Source organism: Hyperoodon ampullatus, assembly GCF_949752795.1.
Source record: "Hyperoodon ampullatus genome assembly, chromosome: 17".
In the NCBI taxonomy this organism is placed as follows: domain Eukaryota; kingdom Metazoa; phylum Chordata; class Mammalia; order Artiodactyla; family Ziphiidae; genus Hyperoodon; species Hyperoodon ampullatus.
The window spans coordinates 12,922,378-12,949,860 of record NC_136930.1 but is presented as its reverse complement, the minus strand read 5'-3'; the positions used below and the strand labels follow the sequence as shown (position 1 = coordinate 12,949,860).

The window sequence follows — 27,483 nt, the reverse complement described above, 5'->3', positions numbered from 1 at the left end:
AACATTGGTCAGTAATAGTGAATAAGAATAGAGCCTGTTAACATAAGCAGTTATAGAATGTGCTTTCTTTCTTCTTTTTTTTTTTTTTTTTTTGGTCTTAGGGGTATTTATATGCATAGCCATTCTGAGAAGAGTTAAGGTTCAACTTGATGAAAAATTCAATTTACCTTCTAAATGATTTGTTATGCTATTTGAATTGACTGCTAGATTCAACAAAACTTAAAGAGCCAATTATGCATTCATGATCTCTGTTTTAAATTTTTCTGTCTGGTTCTTCATCTAAGATCAATCAAAGGAGTAGGTATTTTTAAATGTTTTGGAGATACTTATAAAAAGGTATGCTATGCATATTTTCATCAAGGTAGAAACTCTTTACACCCTTCATGGGGAAATACCTAAAGATGGAGGAAGCAACTCTTTGTGTTCCAAAATTTCGTCACCAATGAGATATTTTATATCTAGATCTCTGAGAAAAGGAATAAACACTGTCACGTTTCTCATCAATTATTTGGTAAAGAAAATAGTAGTTATACAAGCATTTCTATTTCCTAGCTGAATTACAGAAATACAAGTACTTGCAGATAAACTTCATACAACTGAGTATCACCAGATCAAATAGTTTGCAAACCTTGATAAAAACATGAAGTGAATTTGAGCTAGGCCTCCTTGTGTGAACAAGCTCCTTACTGAGTTACATTACATTCTGTGGCATTGTAACAATATTAAAAAGTTAATATTCATCCAAATTGCCTTATTTTATAATCAGAATACCAAAATATGTGGCCTAGGAATTTTCATTGTACTGTTAAATATACAGGGAGCAATTGTTGCAGGCCCCACAGCACTGCATTATATTATTAAAGCATGTTTCTTAAAGGAAAACTCTATAATGATGCTTTAGAAATGGCAAGAATAAAGTGCAAAGAAAACGGAACAAATTTTAAAGCAGGTGAAACTATCTGCTGTAAACTGAATGTCTGCGTGCCCTCAAATTCCATATGTTGAATCCTAATGCCCAATGTGATGGCATTAGGAGGTAGGGTCTTTGGGGATTAGCTCATGAGGGTGGAATCCTCATGAATGGAATAAGTGCCCTTATTAAGGAGACCCCAGAGAGCTTTCATCCCTTCTGCTAGGTGAGGACACAGTGAGAAGATGGCCATCCATGAACCAGGAAACAGCCCTCACTGGATACTGAATTTTGGCCTTCCCAGCCTCCAGAACTGTGAGAAATGAACTGCTGTTGTTTATAAGCCACCCAGTCTAGGGTAATCTGTTACAGTAGCCTCAGTAGACTAAGACACTATTTAAAAGACACCGCTAGCCACAATATAATTATTTTGCTAACTATATAAGGTTATCTTTTACTTTATTTCTGTAACAACATTGGAAGTATTCAAAAAGTACTTTAGCCCAGTCTTACATCACATAGTTAATCTAAGTGAACATCAGACACCATCTACTTTCTCGTAACTTTTGCCCATTTTCTGCTTTCTTGTTAAATTTGAACCTGCACAAAGTATAATAATGCCCAATTCATACACCCACCTTTCCGCCGTTCTCTTTCTTTCAAAATAGCTTGAAACCATTCATGTTTCTCTTCAGGTGTTTTTGCCATACACACAAACCATTTATTTTTGGCTGTGTTATGTATCTTCCACCCATTAACAACAATGTGTCCACTGCTGTGGAAGTCAGCTGAAAATTAATAGGTAAAGGTGAATGAACAGATATAATATATATTCGAGTAATGCAATCATTCAAAAAAGGTCCAAAACCACTGAATTCTTCAAAATACCTTTGCTTTATATATGTGGATTGAAGACCATACAAATTTTAAAACTTGAAGAAACATTTATATATTAAATGCAGTCAGGCCTCAATAATGGAACATTTCTGACTCACAACATTAACATATTACAGGAAATTAACTACCCAAACTCATTAACATTCCTTTCCTCAATGTCCAAAAATATTGTTCAAGTTCCTAAAGCAATAAAACTTTTTTTTAAAGATTTTTTTTAATGTGGACCATTTCAAAAGTCCACATAAAAAGAATTTATTGAATTTGTTACAATACTGCTTCTGTTTTATGAAAGAAAAAATTCTTCTTTGAGTGTGAATTCACATTTGTCTTTTTCTAGATCTCACCATAATTTTGGCTAAACTGACATCCTGGATTTGAAAATGTCATCAGCAAACCCTTTCTGGCAGCTCCCTACCTAATGGCAGGCAGAGAATAGACATTAATTGTAACCAGCCTTTACTGGCATGAGAGTCTGCAAAGCAAACATTTCAAGACAGAAACACATACGACAAATGCCTGAATCGGCATCTGCATCAATTAAAGTGACATCCTCCATTGTCTCCCCGGAGAGACACTAAGAAGCTATGGTGGATTATAGGAGGTAAGCCACAGAACATAAAAGGTTGTAGCACTACACCTGTTTTTGTTTGTTTGTTTCTTTTGATCTATTTTATTCGCTAAGTTCTGAGTAGAGGAAGAAATGATTTGGTACTCATTCCCCCAAAATCTGGTTCTCATAGTCTCTTAGCTCCAAAATCACCATAAATTATCTGTGAACAGAATATTCCAAAATATTCCAAAAAGGCATTATCGAATGATTCTGTCTAGGTGGGGGAGAGGGTTACTTTAAAAATTCCAGGTTACGTTTGAGCCAGGATAGGATTATATTATATATATCATATATTAGTTAGATATTCTTCTAGCCATAATCTCATGAATACTCAATAACAATTTCTGTTAATACAGAGATTTAACCTGACAGAGGATTTTCCCTTTTAAAGAAATTACCATCTGTTTTTAAAAGGAATTTTTGTACTTTTCTTCTTACCTTTACATATTTAATTCGTATTCACAATGAATACAAAAAAGCAGAACCTAATAATACACGTCAGATAAGCATCATTGGAATTAGTAAGGTAATAAAAATTATTATTGTAGTTCCTAATTAGACCACCATCCCTCCTTAATATCTATAAAAATAACCAATTGAGAATTTAGGATAAATTGCTGGAAAAAAAGAACAAATTATACATGTTTCCACACCTCCCTCCCACAAGCTGTCACCTTACAAGGCCAGTATCACAAACAAGAGCAAGCTCTTCAGATTCTCTCCCCTCTTCGAAAACCAGGCAAATATTGCTAAGTGAACTGTAGCACTGCAGCTTAAAAGATTCCACATTCCCACTAGCGTTATTACCCCTTTACCCATACTCCAGACAAAGAAAACCACAAGAGCCACATACAGCCTGCAGTAATAAAACATCAGACTTACTTTAAAATGAGCATAATGTATTCCGCCCACAGAACATAGGGGAACTCAAGTTCAAGTGCCAAACTCACCAGAGTGATGCTTCTGACCTTGTACAGTATGTGCCCTGGGCAAGCCACCTCTGTAACCTTCCTTTCCTCCTGGGATTACTTGAGTCTGGCACTGCCCTGTTCACACCCCGCTGACTTTTCCTCCAACATTTTTCATTAGCAGCCATTTCTTAGCTCAAAAGCCTTTGGTAGCTCACCACTGAATCAAGTCAACACATGTAGGTTTGCTTCAGAGATTCTCCCTAGACTGACTCCACCCTACTAGCCAACTCCATTTCCTACTACGTTCCAGTGTGTTCCCACCACTCTTCTTGTCTGCTGCTTTTCTTCTTGTCCTGAGAATATTCATGTGTTCCCCAAGCCAAGGCTCTCATCAAGCTATCCTGCTCTACCCTCTGCCTCATGGACCCTTACTTCTCTTTAATAGGTACCCACATATTCCAGGAAGCCTTGCCTGACCACTCCAGCCTGTGCATTCAAACCTCCCTTGGAAACTGTACAACTGAAGTCAGAACCAGCACGTGATTGCACATGGCTACTGTTTCATGTACAAAGAGCAATATCATTAGCTGACTCTAAAATCTACTATCTCAAATAACAGATTAGTTGCTGTATCAATATAAGGTTTTCAAAGAACAGCTGTGTCACCTAATAATTTACAATGAAAGGATAATGTTCCTTTTTAACATTTATGTGCTAGCTGTTTTCTATCATGACAAGTTAAAAAATCATAAGCAATTTAAAACACATATACACACATGTGTATATATATGTATGCACACACATATATGTAATACATACAACAGACCTCAAAATGTAGTATAAGTATTTTGTAACGATATCATAGTTACTAGTAATTATCAATGTTGTACAAAATAAGCAATTTATTTTTATTTATTTCAAAAGACTCAGTGATATATAAACAGCTTCATAATTTTAATCATAGTACCTATCTCAATATCTTCATTTAACAAAATAGGAATTAAACTTATCTATAAAGAACACCCTCATTAAAGATCACAGAAAAGTCCAACAATGCCTTTCCTTAAGTAGGAATTTTAAAATATTTTTTGAATGAAAGAACAAATAATCTATTCATTGCCAGTAAACACAGAAATGTGTAAGTTTCAGTGGATCTAAAATATTAATTTTATAGGAAGTGTCAAGAAGAAATGGAATTAAAACTGTCATTCATTGAGTGTGGAGTATCCAAGTTCAATAGTCTCTAGTCACTGACATTAAAAAAAAAAAAAAGAAAAATCCAAGAGGCAGCCCTGAACAAGTCACTAATTATTTTGAAGCTATCCAGTTTGCAAATTCCTTACTCTTAATTCTGCGAAGCTTTATACAATGAGATGGGGTTTTTCCAAAACTGATACAACTAACTACAAACCTCATGGGATAGTCTGGTATCCTTTTAATAACTTGCACTTTAATAAGATGAACAATAGCCAAGTATTGTATTGTTAGGCTAGAAAACAGAAGAAACTGAACGAATATATTATTTAGAACATCAAGAAATTAGTGTCTAAATAATGTTTTTAACCTGAATTCTGGTGATCAACAGTGGGAATGCATAAATTTCTAAGAAAAGTTTTTAAAATTACAATACCCTCACATTATAAGTATTTAATGTTGAGAAAATTATTTTTTAAAATAAATGTTTGATTTTGTCAAACAATAAAAGAACATTTTTCTGGTATCCAAAATAACATATGACATTATTTATGGGGAAAAAATGTTTCTAATTTTTCCTTTTAAAACTCTAAAAAGTAGCTTCTCCACTGACCTTTTTAAATTCCCAAAACACTGCCTCAAATTAATAACACTGAAAATTTAAGTGTATCAGAAAACAGCTATTATATTCTCGGTACTCTTTTCAACACTGTAAAGTTATGCCACTTTTTAATTAAGAATGTATTAAATCCAGCTTATGAAACAATACTAGTTGTTAAGGTAACTATGGTTTATCTGTTTAATTCACTGTTATGCAACAATAAAAACTATGTTTATTTGGTGACAAGACATGAAGATAAAGAGGACTATCATTAAGATAATGCTTTTATTTAAATGGAAAAGGATACAAAATTACAAAGTTCATGTTTCAAGTATTTTTTTACCTATGCACCAAAGGATAATTGAAGACATTTAAAAAATTTTTTCTCATTTATTTGTCTTTGGTTGATAAGATTATCTACTACTTTTCACCTATCTTTCTGCAAATTCCAATTCTCTTAATAAGCAAAATTTAGTTTTATAAAAACAATGCATTCAGTATCTTAAATACATTCAAATATTTATATTAAAAATGACAGCTAAGGGCTGACAGCTAAGGGAACCTGGTGGTGCAGTGGTTAAGAGTCCGCCTGCCGATGCAGGGTACACGGGTTCATGCCCCGGTCCGGGAAGATCCCACATGCTGCGGAGCGGCTAGGCCCGTGAGCCACGGCCGCTGAGCCTGCGCGTCCAGAGCCTGTGCTCCGCAACGGGAGAGGTCACAACAGTGAGAGGCCCGCATATCGGAAAAAAAAAAAAAAATGACAGCTAAACCTTGTCTTTGAAATATCTTTTCAAGAACACCTTAAGAATAAAGAATTTCCATCTTATCCAATTCAAATTTGACTACTGTATTACAATCTATGGTTTGTCCAACACTGCACTACAGACCACATTTTCTAGAGGTCAAACATTCTCGCCCTCTTTCCAACCACACAAATAAACTAGTAGTCAGGACAGAATACAAATACTCTGGTGCTACTTTTTGAATGGCTTTCCAAGCCTGTACCATGAAAAGTAATTCTAGGAGGTTCAATGCTTTCCTACGATAGCTCTTAAGCTGGACAATTTTAATAGCATCACGATCAAACAAATATGTACATTATGGACATTACTACTACTTTATGACACTCCCAGCTATTTTTGCATCTCTGTGTTTAATGCTAGGGTTTAACATGTTTCAGCTGAATGTAATTTTCCATTTTATAAGGGTCCTCCTCTCCCTTATCTTGCCTTTTTCCTGTGACTGTTCTACCTAACAAAGTATTTCTTAGCTGAAATTCACTGCAAATGAATTATTCAAGTGAAAAGGCTGTCTTACAAGGGAGTTTATTATTGGCATTCCATTTCAAATCTACCTATCACTTACCTGTGCCATCATCCACATTCTCCACTTCCATCACCTCTGTATTGATCCGGCCACGAAAAACGTACCGATGTCCATCGGTAGATGCTTTGCTATTCTTCAACCGTCTTACAATTGAATGAAATCACAAAAACTTGGTTACTAAACTTAATGCAAAACAGTGTTAAAGCAATAATTCTTTGAAAAAGAGATACCAATTCAGTCAATAATATCAAATGTTAGGCTCTTGGTATTTTTTACTTGTGTCCTCCCATTCATAACAGCACAGGTTACTCTATAAGATGTGACTTGTGTGCTATTTTTTTAAATAAACTGAAGCTGTAGGCTAAGGACAACATACAGGTAGGAGGGTAAATATGTACTTTTGCTCAATATATGACATCAAAGATGCCTAATCAAACTCTGACAGACACTAAAAGTTGGTTATTTACAATTTCATTTGATTTATTTCACCTTCATTTCTCATTTTTCAGTAACCAGCTGGTAATTCCCATTTTTTCAATCCCTGGTGAAATTCAGTTAATACTTATTTATGATCCTTCTTCAAAGAAATTTAACTGTGCTGGAGGTTATTAAGCATTATCTAGCCGTAAAATATTTCCCTATATTGTTTTTATGATATGATAACTGTATACTTGAGGGATAAGTCTCTCAATACATTTATAATCCTTCATAAAGATCTTATTTATTTTTAAAATAGTCCAAAACATTTCAAAATTTTGTGTATGGTACCAGCCTTTAGTCTTAAAACCTATGCAACACAAAGTAAAAGAAAAAAAAAGAGCCAGGTTTACAGAGGAACATTTGTAATAATGAATTAGGCAGCTATGTATATTTATACTTGAATCATTGAACACTCAGGGATAGTGTTTTCAAAACTGGGTTTCTTAAATATATTAAATTAAAGAGGAAAGATTCTAAGAAATAATTCAGGAAGATTAAGTAATACCTAGTCATTCAAGAGACTTCAGTTGACCTGAACTATTCAATTTGTCTCATTGACAAAAAGTCTGTTAACAATTGAACATACTGAAATAATTATTAAGGTACTGTGTCACACAGACACACCGAGCAAAAGTTAAGATGTCAAGTACACTAATGCAGTGCTCCCTTCCCTCCTCTACTTTGCATTTGACACCTGCCCTGGAGTGGAAGAGGGAGGTGAAGGGAGGGGATTCTCAAGGTGCTATCATGCTCCCTGAGCTCCTTTAGAAAAGAGAGCATCTTCCAGCTTACATGTCCTAAACCCTCATCAAAACTTCATAGTCCTTCATCACCACTAAACAAAACTAAATTGATTAATTAATTTGACTGACGGTCTGCCAGCCCCAGGCCCTCACCATCCTGCACACCCATGTTCATTTCGAAAGCAACCTCTAAATGTCCTTTGTAGAAAGCCTAAATAACTGCTTTAAATTAAGGGTTCAGGCCAGGTAGCTATGAAAGTTGGCATCGTTGGAGGCAGAAGAGAGAAGACTGCAGAGCAGAATAACATGCAGGCAACTGCATTGTCCCTCAGGGAGGAAACAGTGTCATGGTGTCTTGCAAAAAAGAATTTCTTATAGGTTGGTACATCATATTTAAAATCAATCATATTTTTCAAAGCTTAATATCCTCAATAGCAGTTTTAGTCACAGGCAAATAATTATGGCATGTTTATATATTTTTTTATATATTATAATACATATATATATATATATATATATATATGTATACCTCCCCACACACACACACACTACAGAATCTATCTTTGGGTCCTATTTTCCAAAGCATTAATTTTCTTTGTGATCTTGCTGTGATCTCTGTCCAGGTTTTTTATATTTTTCTTGACCTGTAGATATTAATAATCAAAATGAAATCCCAGTTAAGTGTCTGACCAATACTGTAACAATTAGCTTAAATAAAGAGATCTTTGGTCCCTTCAGAAAATGACCCTATTGAAGTATCAAAATTGAAAAACCTTTGGTTTCAAAATAATTTTGCTCTATATTGTAGTGTTGAGTACTTGCATAACTTGATTCCGTGACTTCCCTCCTGATGAATTTTAATGGTCACCAGGATATGTCTACAGTAATGTCGCAATAGCAGAAAAACTGGAAACAACCCTAAAGTCCATTGATAGGAGAATGAATAATTAAATTGTGATATATTCAACCAATGAAATCTTTTTTTTTTTTTCTTGGCCGCACTGCGCGGCATGTGGGATTGTAGCTCCCCAACCAAGGATTGACCATGTGCCCGCTGCACTGGAAGGTGGAGTCTTAACCAATGGACTGCCAGGGAAGTCCCTCAACCAATGAACTCTTACGCAGCAGTTAAAATGAATAAATTATTGCTACACACAGGGATATATAGTTTACAAACTAGTTTACAAACCATATTGTATACAAAATGTAAACTGCAGAAGACAATACACTGTGATACTATCTTACAAATATCATAAACAAGCCAAAGGATGAAATATCATGTTATATGTATCTAATATCGCACAATAAATTGTTTTTAAACTAGTTTCTCCTAAAATGAATATCATCAGAAATATCCAGAGTTGGGGTGCCTAATCCAGCACTCTCCTCTTTAAAGAATGTAGCTGTAGAATTAAAGTAAAATCACCGGTCCCTGGCTCCTATAACTACAAAATTATGAAAGTTTCAGAAAAGGTTCAGTTTACTCATATTCTCTGAAAGATCTTTAGAGCTTAGAAAGTATATGGTAATGGAGATGATGTATTCTAAAATGAATGAAACAGATGGTATATTCACACCATTCCAATTCAGGAAGGGAATGGACATATAGGTTTATTTAGTGATTTCCATTTTTAATCACTATGTATTTGGTCCACGTTCACTATACATACTTTAAGGCTATTTGCTAAACTGCATGATTTTAATTTTGTAAAACTTTTCCTATTGCTTACTTTATTTAACAATTACAGCTATGAGACCATGAAGGTTCACATCATTTGTACACTGTTAATTTTGCAAAAGCTTTGGCCTTGGGGGCAGGCATATATATAAGGATGAGATAACTCTAATGAAGGAAAGATCTCATTCTCAAACAGATGTCTTTAATAATCACACCTAGATGGATGTGTTAATTAATTCAATGGGGGAAATCCTTTCACCATGTATACATAAATCATCACACTGTACACTTTATCTTACAATTTTATTTGTCAATTATACCTCAGTAAAGTTGGGGAAAAAAATAATTGCACCTAAACAACTTGAATCACCTTATAATTTTTTAAAGAGTTTCATACAGGTAGAATTAACAGCCTCTTCTAGATCTTCCTAAAGCCCATTTCTACTAATCCCAATCTTGTTACCAAACACAAAGAATTTAGGAGAGCATATTACAAGAAATAAACAGGTTCATTTTCACGGATGGTAAAAAGGAATTTTTTTAAAAGCTCATTAAGATAGAGAGACAGCAATTTAATTATCTCTTGGCTCTAATCCTAACCCGTTCCCTTTCTTCAAGGTGCAGGGAGAAGCTAAGAGTATGTGGAAGTTTACTGATGAGGTCATGAGTTCCTGGGAACAGAGGGAAGGTTGAACCTGTGCGATGGATAAACAGTTTCTGAACTATTACCTGTCTATATTCTTACCTGTGTTTTCGTTTGCAATACACCAAAAGGTTATCAAAAAGAAAAAACACCCGTTCTTGAATATTTCCAGAAGAAATTTTTAATAAGACGCCACACATGAGCATTTCAGTACAGGTGTCGGTTATGTTGGACCCCTAAGTCAGGAAAAACAGAGAAAGTAATGTCTGATTACTTAACAGAAACTTTTGTGTGTAATTCTTTTTTCTCCTTAAAAGTGGTTTGTCTTTATTTTAAGATGCAATATATGGACAGGATAAAAGTTCAAACAGTATAAATATTTATACACTGAACGCAGGTATCCTTCCCTCCCAGTCTCCTCCTGGTCAGTATCACTAAATACAGCTACTCTTAAGAGATTCTATGTCTCCTTTTAGCTGTTTTATATATGTATGCGTACACAGCATATATGACACATTCCACCTTTGTTCTCTAAAAAGGAGATGATTTCAAACTAACTCATAACATTAATGGCCCTAATATTCCTTTCATCCTCTTCCTTTCTTTCCCTGGTCTGGAAAAAGAGCTCTGTGAACAGATAGCAAAGTACATGAAATTGTCTAAATGTTTAGCAGGTCTCAATTTATATACAGTCATCCCTTTGTATCCATGGGGGATCACTTCCAAGACCCATGAAGATACCAAAATCTGAGGGTGCTCCAGTCGCTTAAGTAAAATGGTGTAGTATTTGTATATAACCTATGACCCTCTTCCTGTATACTGTAAATAATCTCAAGATGACTTCTAAGACCTAACACAATGTTAATGCTACGTAAATAGTTACAAATACAATGTAAATGCTATCCAATAGTTGCTGGTGCAAGTTTTGTTTTTGAAACTTTCTGGAATTATTTTTCCCGAGTATTTTCAATCTGAAGTTGGCTAAATCTTCAGATGCGGAACCTGCAATAGGGAGGGCCATCTGTATCCACTTCTAGGATGGAGAGGAAGAAAAAAGAAGAAATACAAAGAAAAAAAATCTATGTAAAGAGAACAACATTCCATGGGACCTCTTGCCACAATTATTAATAGTTGCATTGGCAAACTCATTCATTAAATAAACCTTTATTGAGTGCCCACAAGGTCATATGATTAGGGACAAAACTGATGCTTAATACAAGTGCTTACCATTGGAAGTTGAAAGGAACCACAAGACAGAAGGAGCCTGGGTCCCTGAAGTATCAAAAAAGGAAAACTGGGACTTCCCTGGTGGCGCAGTGGTTAAGAATCCGCCTGCCAATGCAGGGGACATGGGTTCAAGCCCTGGTCCAGGAAGATCCCACATGCCACGGAACAACTAAGCCCGTGCACCACAACTACTGAGCCTGCGCTCTAGAGCCTGTGAGCCACAACTACTGAAGCCCACGTGCCTAGAGCCCGTGCTCCGCAACAAGAGAAGCCACCGCAGTGAGAAGCCCACGCACCACAACGAAGAGTAGCCCCCGCTCACTGCAACTAGAGAAAGCCTGTGTGCAGCAATGAAGACCCAATACAGCCAAAAATAAATAAATAAAATAAATAAATAAATTTATTTTAAAAAAAGGAAAGCTGCCCACTGAGCAGAACACATACATTGGGTTGTTGTGTGAGCTGATCAAAAACACCTATTTTCAGCCATTATAAATGTTGTAGTCTATTCTTTTCTACAACCTAGACTAGCATAACTAATGCCCTGAGTCACTGAGTTGGACCAAAACCAAGGAAGTTTTCAGTAGAGATCTGTTAAGTGTGCTCTTCAAAAATACTTCTGTTTTAAATATAAACATGCCTGGTCTCTCTAAATCCGGGAACAAATTTCTGATTCTTTTTAAACTTAATGCATTAATTTTAATTTTTTTTTTTTTTTTTTTTTTTTTTTGTGGTACGCGGGCCTCTCACTGTTGTGGCCTCTCCCGTTGCGGAGCACAGGCTCCGGATGCGCAGGCTCAGCAGCCATGGCTCACGGGCCCAGCCGCTCCGCGGCATATGGGATCCTCCCAGACCGGGGCACGAACCCGTATCCCCTGCATCGGCAGGCGGACTCTCAACCACTGCGCCACCAGGGAGGCCCTAATTTTAATTTTTGATATTTTAAACTCAGGACGTTCGTGTTAATTTCATATTTTCACCATAACAATAGGTATCGTTTTTCTGATCAATTATAAAAATTTAAGTTAAAAGGATAACTCATGTTTGGGGTTGGAAGATGCAAACTATTACATTTAGAATGGATAAACAACAAGGTCCTACAGCACAGGGACCTATATTCAACATCCTGTGATAAACCATAATGGCAAAGAATATAAAAAAAGACTGTCTACATGTGTGTAACAGAGTCACGCTGCTGTACAGCAGAGACTGGCACAGCATTGTAAAGCAGCTATACGTCAATAAAATTCTTTTTTTAATTAAAAAATAAAATTTTTTTTAAAAAGATAACTCATATAACTATAATAAGAAACTTCCCGAAAGGGAAGTTAATTAAGACAGTGTTACTGTCTTAATCTGAGTATCTATATTACAAACACATTTTAAATTTTAAATACTTCCCTCTCTCCTTTCCTTTTGTCAAAAGGGTAGATACAGATATAGAAATGGAGACCTATGAAACATTTACACTATTTCATATACCGTGTCATGTGATAATTAAGCAAAAAATGTCATCAAATATCAATATAAATCCAAGTTTCAGTGGCAATGATTTCTAATTTATAGTGAATGCTATCCTCCCTTAGAAAAAAATTAAGATACAATAGTATTAAAAATGTAAAAAATGTAAAAAAAAAAAAGGAAACCGTATTGATTCTTGCACAAGGGACCTACACAACCTTATGAAAAGTGGCTTTATTTGTAGCAATTTTACAAAAGGCACAAAACACTTCACCTTAGACTATTCCATACAGCAGCCCATAAGTGCCAAGGCAGGAAAATAATTCATTACATTATAAAGGGTTACTGCCAATATTAGGCTAATTTTCGTACTAATCAGTCTTCCAAGTAAGTTTCCCAAATTAAATATGTAGGTATTTATTTATAGATGTATTCCTAAATGAAAGAATTACTAACAATACATTTTCTGACTTGTTTGTGGTTATTATTTTTGTTAATAAATATAAGGAGAATTTAATGTGAATTTGAGTGAACTCTAATGGCTAGAGGTCATTTATTCCATCTTCATATACAGCCTCAGGGGAGATATTGTCCAAGAAGAACTCATGGGGACCAATGTGTAAAACAGAAAGCGGATATATTATTCTTGATGATAACTGACATACACGCTGAATGGTCCCATGAGTATGGCTAAAACAATCTCCCTTTGTAAACTTAACCCATTTGGAAAGCCAAACATCAACAGAAAGAATCATGGCGAGGTGGATTTAAGGGGAGCTTCTGTAAGCAGTGGGCTAGGAGACTCTATCTACCACCTGGACAAGACTGTCCAAAGTCTATCTGTCTCTCTGTGTGCCTCTCCCTCCTAGACCTTTCTCTCTTTTCTCTACTTTCAATGCCAACAAGTCAAACGTCTGATTGGCTCCTTTGATTCTGTAGCTATGTTCATATGCCTTCAAACCACTGTAGAAAAGGGATAATCAGGCTTAATGTATACAGTCAGAGTGAAAATTAATAAAGCAATATATGCAAAACTCCCGGCACATGCCTAACGCATAGAAAGGACTCAATAAAGGCTATTACAATTATGATTACTAGCATTGAAGGTGATCTGATTCTGCAAGGTTCCTTCCTTTATTTCTGATCTCTGCTGTGTTTCACTCTATGTTGATTTTATGGTTTAATTCATTAAAGACAATGTTATTTCTCAGGTTATTGAGGGTGGACATATCTTGTGGCCTCAGAGAACACTGACTCCTGCCTTGACAAAAAAAGGCCTTCCAGCTTGTGTTTGGATACTTCCAGTAAAATTAAGCTCCTTCCTTCATAAGATAGTCCATTTCTTTATTTAGTCTAATTATTAGAAAGGTTTTTCTTACTGTAGAGCCAAAATCTACCATGATTTTCACTCGCTGACTATTTTTCCTCCTAGGAGCGGGTGGACATCCTCTTCGTGAAAGGCCGACCAATATCTGAACATAGGTAACATGCTTCCTTCTGCCTTCCAGGCTCTGTAACACCGTTGCCTTTTTTTTTTTTTTTTTTTTTTTGCGGTACGCGAGCCTCTCACCGCTGTGGCCTCTCCCGTTGCGGAGCACAGGCTCCGGACGCGCAGGCTCAGCGGCCATGGCTCACGGGCCCAGTCGCTCCACGGCATGTGGGATCTTCCCGGACCGGGGCACGAACCCGTGTCCCCTGCATCGGCAGGCGGACTCTCAACCACTGTGCCACCAGGGAAGCCCCACCATTGCCTTTTGACCATATGGCTTGATTTCAGAAACCAGGAAGATCCTGCTAGATCTCCTCTGGACCCTCTCCAGTTTGTCAGGGTTTCCCTTAACATGAACACCTCCAGAAGTGAATACAATCATTTGGATGTGAGCTGGCAAATGAAGAACATAGCAGTGATGCTATTATTTCTCCAGTTCCCTACAATACATATATATTAGTTTAGTATAAGGTTATATTAGCATATTTATGGCAACCCCATCCCACAATTGATTCAAAGTGCCCCTAGAGTCAAAGTGCTCCCAGGTCTCTTTCCTCTAACCTATATTTGAATAGCTTGACTTTTGATTCATTTAATCCAGATTGATATCACAGCAAGCTCTCAAAACTCTCACTAATATACAGATACATTATATTGAAGGCATCACCATAAGTTCCCATCAGCTCCTAGCTCCTGATCAAAACTCAGACTAAGATTAATTGACCTCTTTCAGGTCAACACTTCTTTTCATAAGCAACTCAAAGCATCTGCTTAATTATCAATTAATGCAATTTTATGGGGTAAGGACATCAAGTCCATATTGCCACAAATATACAAAGTATATCTTACAATACACACATAACACACACTTTACTAAATCCTACTGAGACGTTTCTATTACTGAGGTGATGTGTCTTTAATATTTAACAGCAGACTTCAACAATTAATACAGTATCACCTTTACTATCTTCTACCATAGTAATCTACTATCATCACATGAAATATCTTCATGAATAGTTTAAATAATTCCTAGGGAAATGCTTATGTACTTAAAAAAATCTGTGTCAAGGGGTTTCCCTGGTGGCGCAGTGGTTGAAAGTCCGCCTGCCGATGCAGGGGACACAGGTTCGTGCCCTGGTCCGGGGGGATCCCACATGCCGCGGAGCAGCTGGGCCCGTGAGCCATGGCCACTGAGCCTGTGCGTCCGGAGCCTGTGCTCCGCGACGGGAGAGCCCACAACAGTGAGAGGCCTGCGTACCGCAAAAAAAAAAAAAAAAAAATCTGTGTCAAAACATATAGATTTGTCTAAAAACCTCATTCTAAAAGAATGTCCACCGTGTCTTTGATTTTACCATGATTTAATCTGTGTATTATTTCCACGACAATGGTGACTACAAATCATTAAAAATTTTTGAAACACAGGTACATACATTATTATAAATATTGAAGAAAACTTGGCCAAGTGTAGATACAGTCTCTCGTGTAATCACGATATGCCTCTCACTTCAAATTCATACTATCTGCAAGCAGACACTTAATAAATGTCTGTTTTTGACTAATGTTGTGTCATATTTCTCCCCCACTTACATGATATAATCTACCTTTCTCTGTAGTGGAAAAAACAAAAACTCACAGCTTTGTCTGTGAAATGCATGAGGTTTATGATATTTTGAAAATTATGTGCAATTTTTTTTCATTATCTAGAAATGGCAAGAGCGTTTCTGGGGTTAGGGATAAAGAAGCGAAGTTACAAAATTGAAATTGAATGACTGAAATTGAATAATTACAAATATCAGATTGCTAGGAAACAGTCAAGAGCACTAGAGTCTATCAAAATGAGCATGTCAGACAAATTCGCTAGAAAACAAAAAATGTGGAAGCAATAAAACAAGCTGGACAGATTACTGGAAGAGAGCAAAGCCTCTAAGACAATGGTGCTCAAATCTCAGAGTTTGGAAGACACACCTGATGGGACTGTTAAAAACTTTTAGGTTCCCTGGCACTATCCTCACAGATGGAAACTGAGTACATCTGGGGTAGGTCCCAGACCATTCCAGTAGATTCTGATACATTGTCGTATTCTGTCAACACTTGAAGCAACACTGCTTTGGAAGCCTGAGCTCAGGCGCTCAAGTGCACAGTATAGCTACCCTGCTAACATGGAGATGAAGGTGAGCACAGGGCCCTGCCAGGTAGTCCCAGCTGCTTCCCAGAGCCCAGGACAGAAGAGATGTTTATCATATGTTACAGATCACAGTTACACCTATGGTACATTTCATCATCACCGAATATTCATTAAAATCTGTATAATGTTATTTTACCTGGGTAGTATTTTATCTTCATTTTGAAAATTGATGCTAATTTTTAAATCTAGATATCTATTCTTTGGCCAATACAAATTTAGTCATTGAGCAACTATATATAATAAACACTGTGATCTAGAGGAATATTAAAGTCAGGTTTTTAATATTTCTACAATGTGCCAGGCAATCTGTTAGACATTTTCTCCTAATATAAATCTCCATCAAGTCGGCCACTCCTAGTTCTAAAATTTTAAAAAGCGTGTTTATTTTATTAAATTAGCTTTGTAGACTGTTTCATGGGTCACTTTGTAGATGTCAGAGGCAGCAGATTATGGTATTGTAAAAAAATTGTGATCATGAAGAAAAAAGTGCCCAAGAAAATAAGCTATTTTAACAGTGTAGTGATATATCATCAAACCAACATTTGAGAGGGAAGGTGTGAAAGAACTGTTTTTAAAAAATAAGAGGGCTTTGTGTAAATCATTAACTTTGAACTACCCTAAAGCCATTACATACAATGTAATGTGTATCTGTACATATTTAATGAAGGTATTTTTAAATAATGTTTTTACCCATATGATTTAGAGCCTGCTGTCTTTTAGCAATTCCTTAAAAAATAACTAAAATAAGGTGATATCATTGTGGTTTTGATTTGCATTTCCCTGATGATTAGTGAGCATCTTGTTAGGTGTCTGTTGGCCATCTATATTTCTTCTTTGGAAAAATGTCTATTCAGATCCTCTGTCCATTTTTAATCAGATTTTTTTTGTTGTTATTGTTATTGAATTGTATGAGTTCTTTATATATTTTGGATATTAACCCTTTATGGGGTATATGACTTGCAAATATCTTCTCCCATTCAGTAGGTTGCCTTTGCATTTTGTAGATGGTTTCCTTTACTGTGGAGAAGCTTTTTAGTTTGATAACTCCCGTTGGTTTTTATTGCTTTTGTTTCCCTTGCTTTTGGAGTCAGATCCAAAAAAGCATGACTAAGAATGATGTCAAGGAGCTTACTGCCTAAGTTTTCTTCCAGGAGCTTTATGTTTCCAGGTCTTACATTCAAGTTTTTAATGCATTTTGAGTAAATTTTTGTATGTCACATAAGATAATGGTCCAGTTTTCCCAACACCATTTGTTGAAGAGATTGTCCTTTCCCCCATTGTATATTCCTGCCTCCTTTGTCATAAATTAATTGACCATCTATCTGTGGGTTTATTTCTGGGCTCTCTATTTAGATATCACCTTACACCTGTCAGGACTAGGACAATTAACAAAAAGACAAGAAATAACAAGTGTTGGCAAGGATGTAGAGAAAAAGGAACCCTTGTACACTGTTGGTGGAAATGTAAATTGGTGTAGCCACTATAAAAAAAAACAGTATGGAGGTCCTTCAAAAAATTACAAACAGATCCACTGTATGATCCAGCAATTCCACTACTAGGTACCTAACCCAAGAAAACAAAACCACTTATTCAGAAAAGATTTAGGAACCCCTATGTTCACTGCAGCATTATATCCAATAGCCAAGATATGGAAACAACCTAAGTTTCCATCAGTGGATGAAAGGATAAAGAAGAGATGGTATATGTATATATAATAGAATACTACTCAGCCATAAAAAAGAATGAAATCTTGCCATTTGTGACAACATGAATGGATGTTGGGGGGTATTATACTAAGTGAAGTAAGTCATAGGGAGAAAGACAAGTGCCAAAGATTTCACTTATATGTGGAATCTAAAGAATAAAACAAACAAACATACAAAATAAAACAAAACCCAGACTCACAAATACAGAGAACAGACGGTGGTTGCCAGAGGGGAGGGTGGTCATGGAGCGGGATGAAATGGGTGAAGCAGATCAAGAAGTACAAACGTGCAGTTATAAAATAAATAAGTTATGGGGATGTACTGTACCGCACGGGAATACAGTCAATAATATTGTATTAACTTTGTATGGTGACAGATTGTAACTAAACTTATTGTAGTGATCATTTCACAATGTATACAAATGTCAAATCACTATGTCCTATGCCAGGAAGTAACATAAAATTGTATGTCAACTACACCTCAATAAAAATTTATATATAAAATGTGCATAATAGATTTTTGAAAGAGCCAAAATAATATACTTTTATCATCAATATGATTTATCATTTTTAATTTGAATTTCCCTTTAGAAAGCTATATTTACCATGTAAAAATCAGAGACTGTTTGCTTGTGATGAATTACATATGTAGAATTAAATACAGCAAAACTCCAACTAGGAAATTACCTGCATGGTTCTAATCCTGACTGCTTTTATTAGACCAGGAAAGGAAGGTTAACTGGTAGGTCAAGGTAAGAAGTAATCATAAATAAATAACTGTGACCAGTGGTGCGAGATGTACCGACCAGGATCCTCTCATTCCAAAAGTTTCTCTCTTTCTACCCCAAGCTGTGCAAACCTATTTATTCCGCCTCTGTCACCACTGCCCAGCAGTGCGAAGGGTGAAATGTAGTAAGGGAAACCTACCATTAGACAGAGGAAACAGGACCTGTACTACAGAAATTTACAAAGACATTACAAAGGCTGAATTTCAAACACTTGCAGGGTGTTCAACTTTAATACAAAAAAGTGAAAAATCTTGCATGGTACATATGTGAACCATAAACAAGAACAGGGTGCTAAAGAGGATTAGAGAACTTCAAAGTAGCAAGATAATGAAACAAATACTGGACTCTGAACAGAACCACATCAGAATCATTGCCAGGAACCAAAGGCGCCAAAAACATAGTGAGAAGACAATGACAATTAATACATAACTACGAGGTAATTATTATCTGCATTCAATTACCAGTCCACCAGCTATGTATCAGACACTGTCCTAGATGCTGGGGACCCATAACATGAGACATGACCCCTGCTCCCAAGAAACACATATACTAGTGGAGAAACAGATATGTAAACACAGAATTAAATGCTGTGTGATCACAGCTATAATTTAACATTAATAAAATGAGAGTTGGCATGAATTAACAGTGATGAATATCAGGGATGATGGCTGTGTGTGTTTATGATTATGTATGTTTATTATTAAACATTTATTCATACAGTTCATTCCATGCTGTGGTTTCAGGTTTCAATCATTTTCCAGTAATTTTCCTTGTCAAATTTATGAAGGACACCACTTAAATATCACTTCCCAATATGGTTAAGAGAGCAATCGAATGGATGGATCCAACAGTGACTTCAGACATACACACTGGGACCCAGAGGCGTCCATGTGGACAACACACCTCACCAAGGTCCACTTCTTTTTGTGTGTGTCTCGTGTTACAAGATCCAGCAAGAAAATAATAACAATTCACAGTCTAATTTAAGAAGTTGAATGATTTTTGAATCTATAAATTGAGGTATATAATGGGCTGCCAACTATATGGTCAGCATACATGAAAAATGAATTTCAAAGCATCATCACAGAATGTAAGGTGGAAGGAAGCATGATTAATTTCATAAGGGGACACATTAGATGACAAAGCAAGCTTTCAGAAGATGATAATAGCCAAAAAAGACAACAGAAGCATGCATGTTTATTTTATGGCTTTTTTCTAATTTCCAATGTTTCTTCAAACATTGCAATCATGATTTAGGAAGAACTGTAATAACAGAACAAATCTCCTCCTCTCAATAAACCCAATAAAAATAATATTGCTAAACCGTATCTAGACTGTTTGAAAGGGTACATCTTTTTTATGTCAACAAGTTCTCTTAATGTAAGTTGCATAAGGGTTCATGACTGATGTCTTACAGCTATGAGGTGGCAAAAATCACTGTCAAATGAAACTGCTCACTAATTATCTGACCCCACTATCAGCTCTCCTTGCTTCACACCAGCGTCTATCTAACTCATCTGGTCAACTAAATGCTGAATGTCAGTATCAGAAAAACACAGACTGACTGCAGAGAGAAACCATAATCTTGGAAAAGATAAAAGATGACAGGCTTTGGAATTTCCCCACTCACACATATACAAGGCATTGGCAGATGAAGGTCTATCAGAGCTAGACCCATTCATGATGGAAGAAAAGAAAAATGACCGGAATGACAATGAGATAGGTGTTTCATAAGAGAACAGTTTCAATACCAAAGGAGTCTCTTGAGAAAATTAATGAAGCATTTGAATATTCTTTCAAAAAAATCTTTTTCAAATACTAGGAAAGTCAAACATGAAATGAAGAATATCATATTGTTTCATCATAAAATGTCATAAAATGTATGTCCCCACCCGCCCCAAAAAAGACTAAGCATTTGATTCACTCTTTTTGAGATTCAAATTATTAACTGAAATAAAAACCTAAATTCTGTTACATATTAGATTGGCTAAAACAAACTAATAATATAACTTTTCATTTTACCAAGATAAAGTCCCAATCAAACTTTCCTCCTCTCCCACTTTTTATAAAATTTTGGTCTCCTTTCTAAGTGGATTCACTTTCAATGGTTGTCTTCCTAAACCACTTATCCTTAAATAACAAGAGCCATCTATAAATCAATTCAACCTCAAGGTAGTAGACAAATTTGTATCTACCAAATCACCTTGTAGAGAGGACAAAAAGAATCAGGTCTCATCACAACCTATGGAAGGCTCACACTCATAAAATAACAAGAGAACATTACTTTGAGGTCAATACACTGTCAGACACAAACTTAATCAAATGTAAGCAGCAAAGAAATTCCAAACCCAACAAGAGGTGATTTTAAAATGGTCTTGTAGCACTGTATTTCTCCATGTAAAAAGGTAATCAAGAGGTGTCAAATTTCAATTGTTTCTTTTTACTTCCTAAAATACAAAAATTATTCTGATCTTATGTCTTCCAACACCTTCATATATTAATAATTCCCACTCTTTTATTGTGATTTTTTTCCAGATTTGAGAGATCAGTTCCAAACAGGCCTATCAAGGACATAATGCACACATAAAGCTGAGAGTCACTCTGAACATACATAAAGCTGCCTGTAAGCTGAGCAATAATCCCTGTTAGCAATTCACAGAAAGCCCTAACCATTCCCACTCCCTTCCAGGGCCTGGATTCATCCTATATGGCCGCATCCCTTCCTTTGATCTGTGCACCTTTGGAGTCTCACCAGATAGCAGTTCCTCCTAAACTTCCCAGAAGGGACCAGGCCTGAGTACTATAACAGCTTTCCCCCATCTCTCCAAGGTGGTGGACTGAGATGTGAGATCAGGTTCTTATCACAAGTTTCCAATCAACTGGTTGGACCCTGCTCCAAGCTGCATTCCCTCAAAGTATCAAAACTCCCAAGTCACTGTATGGCTGTGTCTTACGCACTCATTTTCAAATCCTACTCAAGTAGAATCTGTGTTGCCTCTCTTTTTGGAACCCGACCCTCACTTTATCTCCCCTGTGCCCACTGGAACTGTGGTCACATCAGATTTCCTCTCACCAGTCTCCTTTGTCCCCAGGCTCCATTTTTCTCTCCCACTCCAAGTGCTGTAAACCCACCAAGACTGGTGAGGTTGAAGCACCCACCGCTATAGGCTACAAATGACATAGTATGGACCACATAGCACTCTTCCTTTGAGTAAATGGCCATGAACAGTGAAAGAAATAGCAACACTTTTTAAGGATTCTCCCATTTCTAAAGGAGACTCAATTTTTAGGATATACTGATACATGAGGAGGAAGCAAAATTATGACAGATTCCATTTCCCTAGAGAACCTAAAAGAGTCTTATAAAAGTTTTATTTTGGTCAAAGGCCTGGCAGAAGTCAGTGACAAGTCTTGCAATTTAAAACAACTTCGGTTTTCTTCTGATGTTTGAGTGACAACAGAATGGCAAAAGCACACTTTCATCTATTTTTCTCAGCCCAGCAGGACAACTGCCCCCAGGAAAGGAATTATCATCATGAATCAACTGTAAAACACACAACCATTTTAATTGATTGAAATAAGTAGCATTCATGCTGAAATAACGGGTCACCCTGAACACTTGAAATGAAAGAATACAGATGAGGAGGAAACTAAGTCAGTTAGCATTTTAAAAGATTCATGGCGAAGAATGGGTAAATAGGAGCATTCCCTGGGGTCAATGTTTGAGGTTTCTTTGCAAATCTGAATGGATGTAAGGTTATATCTAAATGGAAACCAACATATTGAAGATAAGAAATGAATCAGTCAATTATATAGCCCTAAAGATAAAAGCAATCCCCTTGATTTGTGTGATACAATATTTGGTTGGACATTTTAAATCTTCTTTACACTTTAAAAATATTATCTTAATTGCTTACTTTATAACCATAAGAAATTATCCTAGTTGAAAGCTCTTGATCATCTAAATTAAGTCAATTTAAAGAAAGAATTTTAGTTTATTCTTTACATAGTGCTAAAGTAATATAGGGCTCCAACTCCATGAAATAACTGGGATACAAAATTACCATAGCTGAAAACATATTACAGATTCTGAATATCACTCTTGATTTGCTTTTTTGTCATTTTAAAAAATCTTTCTTTAGCGAATCATGAAACCATAAAATTTTTCATCTTGAATGGACCTTAAAAATCATGTCATGGCCGGTTCCTTCATGTTAGAAATGAAGAAATTCAAATTTAGAGAGGTGAAGTGGACTTAAAATGAAATTGATCATCAAATACCTAACTTAGAGCCTGAAAATAATAATATCACAGCACAGGTTTGGGGCCTTACTCCCCTTTACTCTCTCCAGGGCTCAGGCTACGATTATGTATTACTGACCAAAGTTAAGACAGGAGAAAGGTTTGTCATGATGCACAAATACTGAACTATCTAAGCTTATAACACACACAGCTTTGATTGGCTCTATCGTAAAGCCTTCAGGTTGAAGTTAAGTCAATTAACTGCCCCTTTAAAGATATTTAAAAAGAATAATGACAGTACTTTTCGGAAAAAGTTAGAGCCCTCTAGCATAACCTAGGAAAACGACCATTTACGGTTCCATCCAATGCCAGTAACTCTACGCACAGCATAAGACATAACAAAACTATTTTAAGCTCAATTGTTGAGTACAGTGACTGTACCTCCCAGCCTTCAATGTGAGACTGCCACTCCTCTAAAACTTCCAACTTCTCCATCTGTCTCTTGGCCTCGTTGATGTTGGAACAGACGGCTTTCATGGCTTGGAGGGCTTCCATCACTGCTGCATAGTCACTGTGTTTCCTTGGAGTCCGCTTCAGCAACTCCTGTTTATACACAAAAAACAAACCGCCCTTTGATCTTCAGCTTTCTGGGACAGCAGGTTCAGACTGACCAGGAAATGAAAACTGCAAAGTCCGTGAGAGCCAATTTCAGAAGTGACATCACAAACTCCACCAAATTAAGATCAAAAACAAAAGGCTGAATCAGTGAATAAGCATCACCCCCTGCACACTTTGCAGTCACTTTAATTTTTCCCTCAAAATGATGTTTTTTCAAAAAACTAAATTAGTCGTCTCCTTTGGAATTGTCAAATATCTCACCTACTGCGTGTAATTTTTTATAAGTTTGAGTTTTGCTCCAAAAGGAGGACATCTTTATATGTTGACTTCATTTTCCTAGAGTCTTTAAATGAATAGTAAATATTTAAATGAATATGTCCTATAATTTCAAAAACAGTTTAAGTTCCTTATTTTCTAATATTTTTTGAGAAACTATAAAAATGTCATAAATAAAGCAAAATTTTAAAATAGTCTTATACTCTAGTAAAATAAACAATTTATAAATTCCACAATACTCCATCATTAAAGAAGGAATTTATGCTGTGTTTGCCAACAACTCAGGTTCATTCTCTGCAATGAATGAACTTCCATACACCCTTCAACAGCTTTCTTTTTGCTTTTATTTTCTTTTTATTTTTTTTCCATTCAGGATATCAGAACTAGAGTAATCTTTAATCTTATAAAAGGTCTTGTTTAGAAGCACAAAATTAAACATCTTCACCCACTGTCTAGACAGTTGTGACCACGTTACTTTTTAATTAGTCATTTGTTTCTTTACTACAGTTGCCATCATCATGTAATTAAAACAATTACAGAAATCCTGAGGCAAGTCTTTAAAAGAATTTTCTTAATTCTTAACATACAGTGGGAAAATATGCAGTTGTTATACTCTCTTGATGTCTGCTATTGTTGAAAATTCTGCCATAAACTTTGACCCTGCATTCAAAGTATTCACACTCTATAGAACTAACACCAAAAGAATGCACATTACATCACTCCCAAGGTCAGGCTTAAATAGTTATGCTGGATCACAGATCCATAAAGGAGATATGTAGGCTTCTGCAGAGACTCTCAAGTGTAGAATTATTTGTAATTATGTGAAGTGGCGAAGGCAGCCTGCAGTCAATGTGCCCGGTGGGTATCTCTGGAGTTGCGACATGAATTTAGATAATGTGAGACAGCAGGAGAAATGACTAGTAATAATCTGTCAGTTACTTGCTATGAACCTTGTGCTGATTGGCCAACCCAATAATTCCAAGTTCCACAAATAAGACCAACGTATCTTTTCTTTAACACACGGCCTAATCCCCTAATGCTTTTCTCTGAATAAATAAAACCATTGCAGATCATCCCAGAATACCAGCTCAATTTTTCAGCCAATGGTACAACAAAGAAAACCATCAACACCAATATATCTACTACACAAGTAGTTTTCTCCTGTTTCTTTGTGAAGATAATCTTCCAAAAAAGGGAAAAGATGTCATTCCTCCACTTCTTGAAGATGCTCTGAATCGACCTCTTTCTTCCTAAGCAAGGATATGTCCATGTTCCTATCTGTGAGGTCACCTGAGGTCATCCTTAACCAGAAAGGAGTTGATTTAGAACAACCACTTAACTTGATATATTTCTCTTAATATCACTATCCTTCTGACTCTTAAAACAGACAAACTCTCGGGATTCCAAAATCAGGACTAGGAATAACTGGAGTGATGAGAATGCATGCAAATTTGAGTCACCATGTCAGAGGTCTGAAGGGACTCCCAGAAAGATGGGAGTCACGTTTGCACCAGTCCTCCCATGCCAAAGCTCTGCAGACCTGGACATCCCTATGCTAGCTTCTCTCTACATTAGCTAACCAAGCAACTTTAACTTGTTTTTTTAATAAGAAGAAATCCTTTCCAAAGAAAATTTTCACTGAGACCTAATTTATGCAACTGACAAAAGCTGTAGTGAAAAAATGCATTTTAGTTCAAATTCATAACATTTATTTCTCAAAAAGTAAATCAGTAAGAACACCAGTTAGTATGTCCATAACATTTCTGAGTTTTTTTTTAATTTAGAAGCTAAGATGTAGTTAATATATTAATATATTAAAAGAATCAAATATACATGAGTAATAATGGCTAACATTTATGGAGTACATACTATGCTAAATGATGTGTATAAGACAGCTCAATTATTAGGTACTCCTTTATGTATATGCATACACAAGTATACACAGAGATATATGTATGCATGCATATATACATTTTTTTAGATATATGTTATAATTTCATCATGTCATCATCATCATTTCTGTTTCATAAATAAAGCCCATGACTTTAAGAGGTTAGATTATGAGCTCAGTCATGCAGCTAGTAAGCAGAATGCACAGGATTTGAACTCAGAACTCAAATGTTCAACCACCACCCCAAACTGTCTATTCAGATGCTACATTTCCAAAAAACATCCTTTCCAGAACTGCTGTTCTAATCTATTCATAGACCCTTGCAGTATGAGCAGTAATTAGTATATTATAATATGCTTCTCATAATAAAACTTTTGGTCATTGTAATAAGGCGATGGACTTACGACCGTAAGGCATTTCCTGTTTTCCAGAGGCAGTGTTGTCTTAGCACTGTCTTTCCACTTTCTATCATTTATTATCCCATGTGACCCACACCATTCCCTGTAATAATGATTTAAAAACCAGGCTCTGAAATTGTGTAACTTAGCCTTAACTTCATCAGCATCAAGAAGTCACCAATGTTTGGGGAAATGAAAAAAAATATATACCAACAGCAAATTTACTTAAGATAAGGAACCCTGTAGACAAAGTGCTATATAAACTGGTCATAATGTACTTAATAGGATCTATCTTGAAACTAATGCATTTACGCTGAAGGAAACTCAAACAAGCATATTTTTTACAAAGAGCACTAAAAGTCTGTTTTCCGAGGACATTTGTTTCCCACTCTCTATATAAATTACTGACAAAATAGCTATTTTTCCCAATAACTGTATTTGCCTTTTCTTTGGAATGTCACACTATTTAAAAGAAAATTTTTTTAAAGATCATCGGCAAAAATATGCAGGTACAAGGGAAATGCAACAATGAAGTAAACACATTAAGTACCTTCAAAAGGAGAGGGTACTTGCATATTCTTTGTATTGGTGTTACTAAGTATCCTTCCAGGGGGACATCTGTGTTCTTCCGTCCTCCAAGTAGCATGCAGTTCTGGGGTGGAAATAAAGACAATTATGTACATTTTTAAGCCTGAGGTGGTGAAACTTTCTTCTATCATAAACTTTTCTGCTGAAAACATGTGAAAGCATGTCTCTATATAGCTTCTCTCTCTGAGAAAAGCACATTCAGTCACAAAGAAAGTTTACAGGAGAGAAAGGAAATACTTTTGCCTTTCAGATTAGTTAGCAACCAAAATGTGTTTTGAATCTTTATCTTGAAAATGAATTCACATATATTCACCTGAGTATGAAGTCTGAGGAAAAAGAAAGAGACAGAGATGGAGGAATGAATTAATGGATAGATGGATGAATGGATGGATGGATGTACTGATGAAAGAATGTACTGACGGATGAATAAATAGATGCACACATACGTACATGCATCCTGCTTATAGGGGGAGGTCATGTGGTGCTGCAGAAGATCAGGACTAAGGACAACTGGGCACTACCCATGCTCTGTCACTGGCCAGTGATGCAACTTGGACTGATTTCAAAATTCTAATTTTCCTCTCTGTACAACTGGCCTGTTTTAATCCAGTGATCTCTA

General features: G+C 36.1%; 1 protein-coding gene across 1 annotated transcript in view; it reads right to left on the bottom strand.

Moving 5' to 3' along the window:
- The window catches only part of PREX2 (phosphatidylinositol-3,4,5-trisphosphate dependent Rac exchange factor 2), a gene marked incomplete at both ends in the record, with an annotated part of 282,561 nt that overhangs the window by 167,234 nt on the left and 87,844 nt on the right, over window positions 1-27,483 (bottom strand). The window contains 5 exons of the mRNA XM_079722715.1: window positions 1,549-1,698; window positions 6,492-6,595; window positions 10,099-10,232; window positions 23,535-23,696; window positions 26,827-26,928. Coding sequence (XP_079578841.1) covers window positions 1,549-1,698; window positions 6,492-6,595; window positions 10,099-10,232; window positions 23,535-23,696; window positions 26,827-26,928 — 652 coding nt within the window. The remainder of the gene's footprint in view (window positions 1-1,548; window positions 1,699-6,491; window positions 6,596-10,098; window positions 10,233-23,534; window positions 23,697-26,826; window positions 26,929-27,483) is intronic.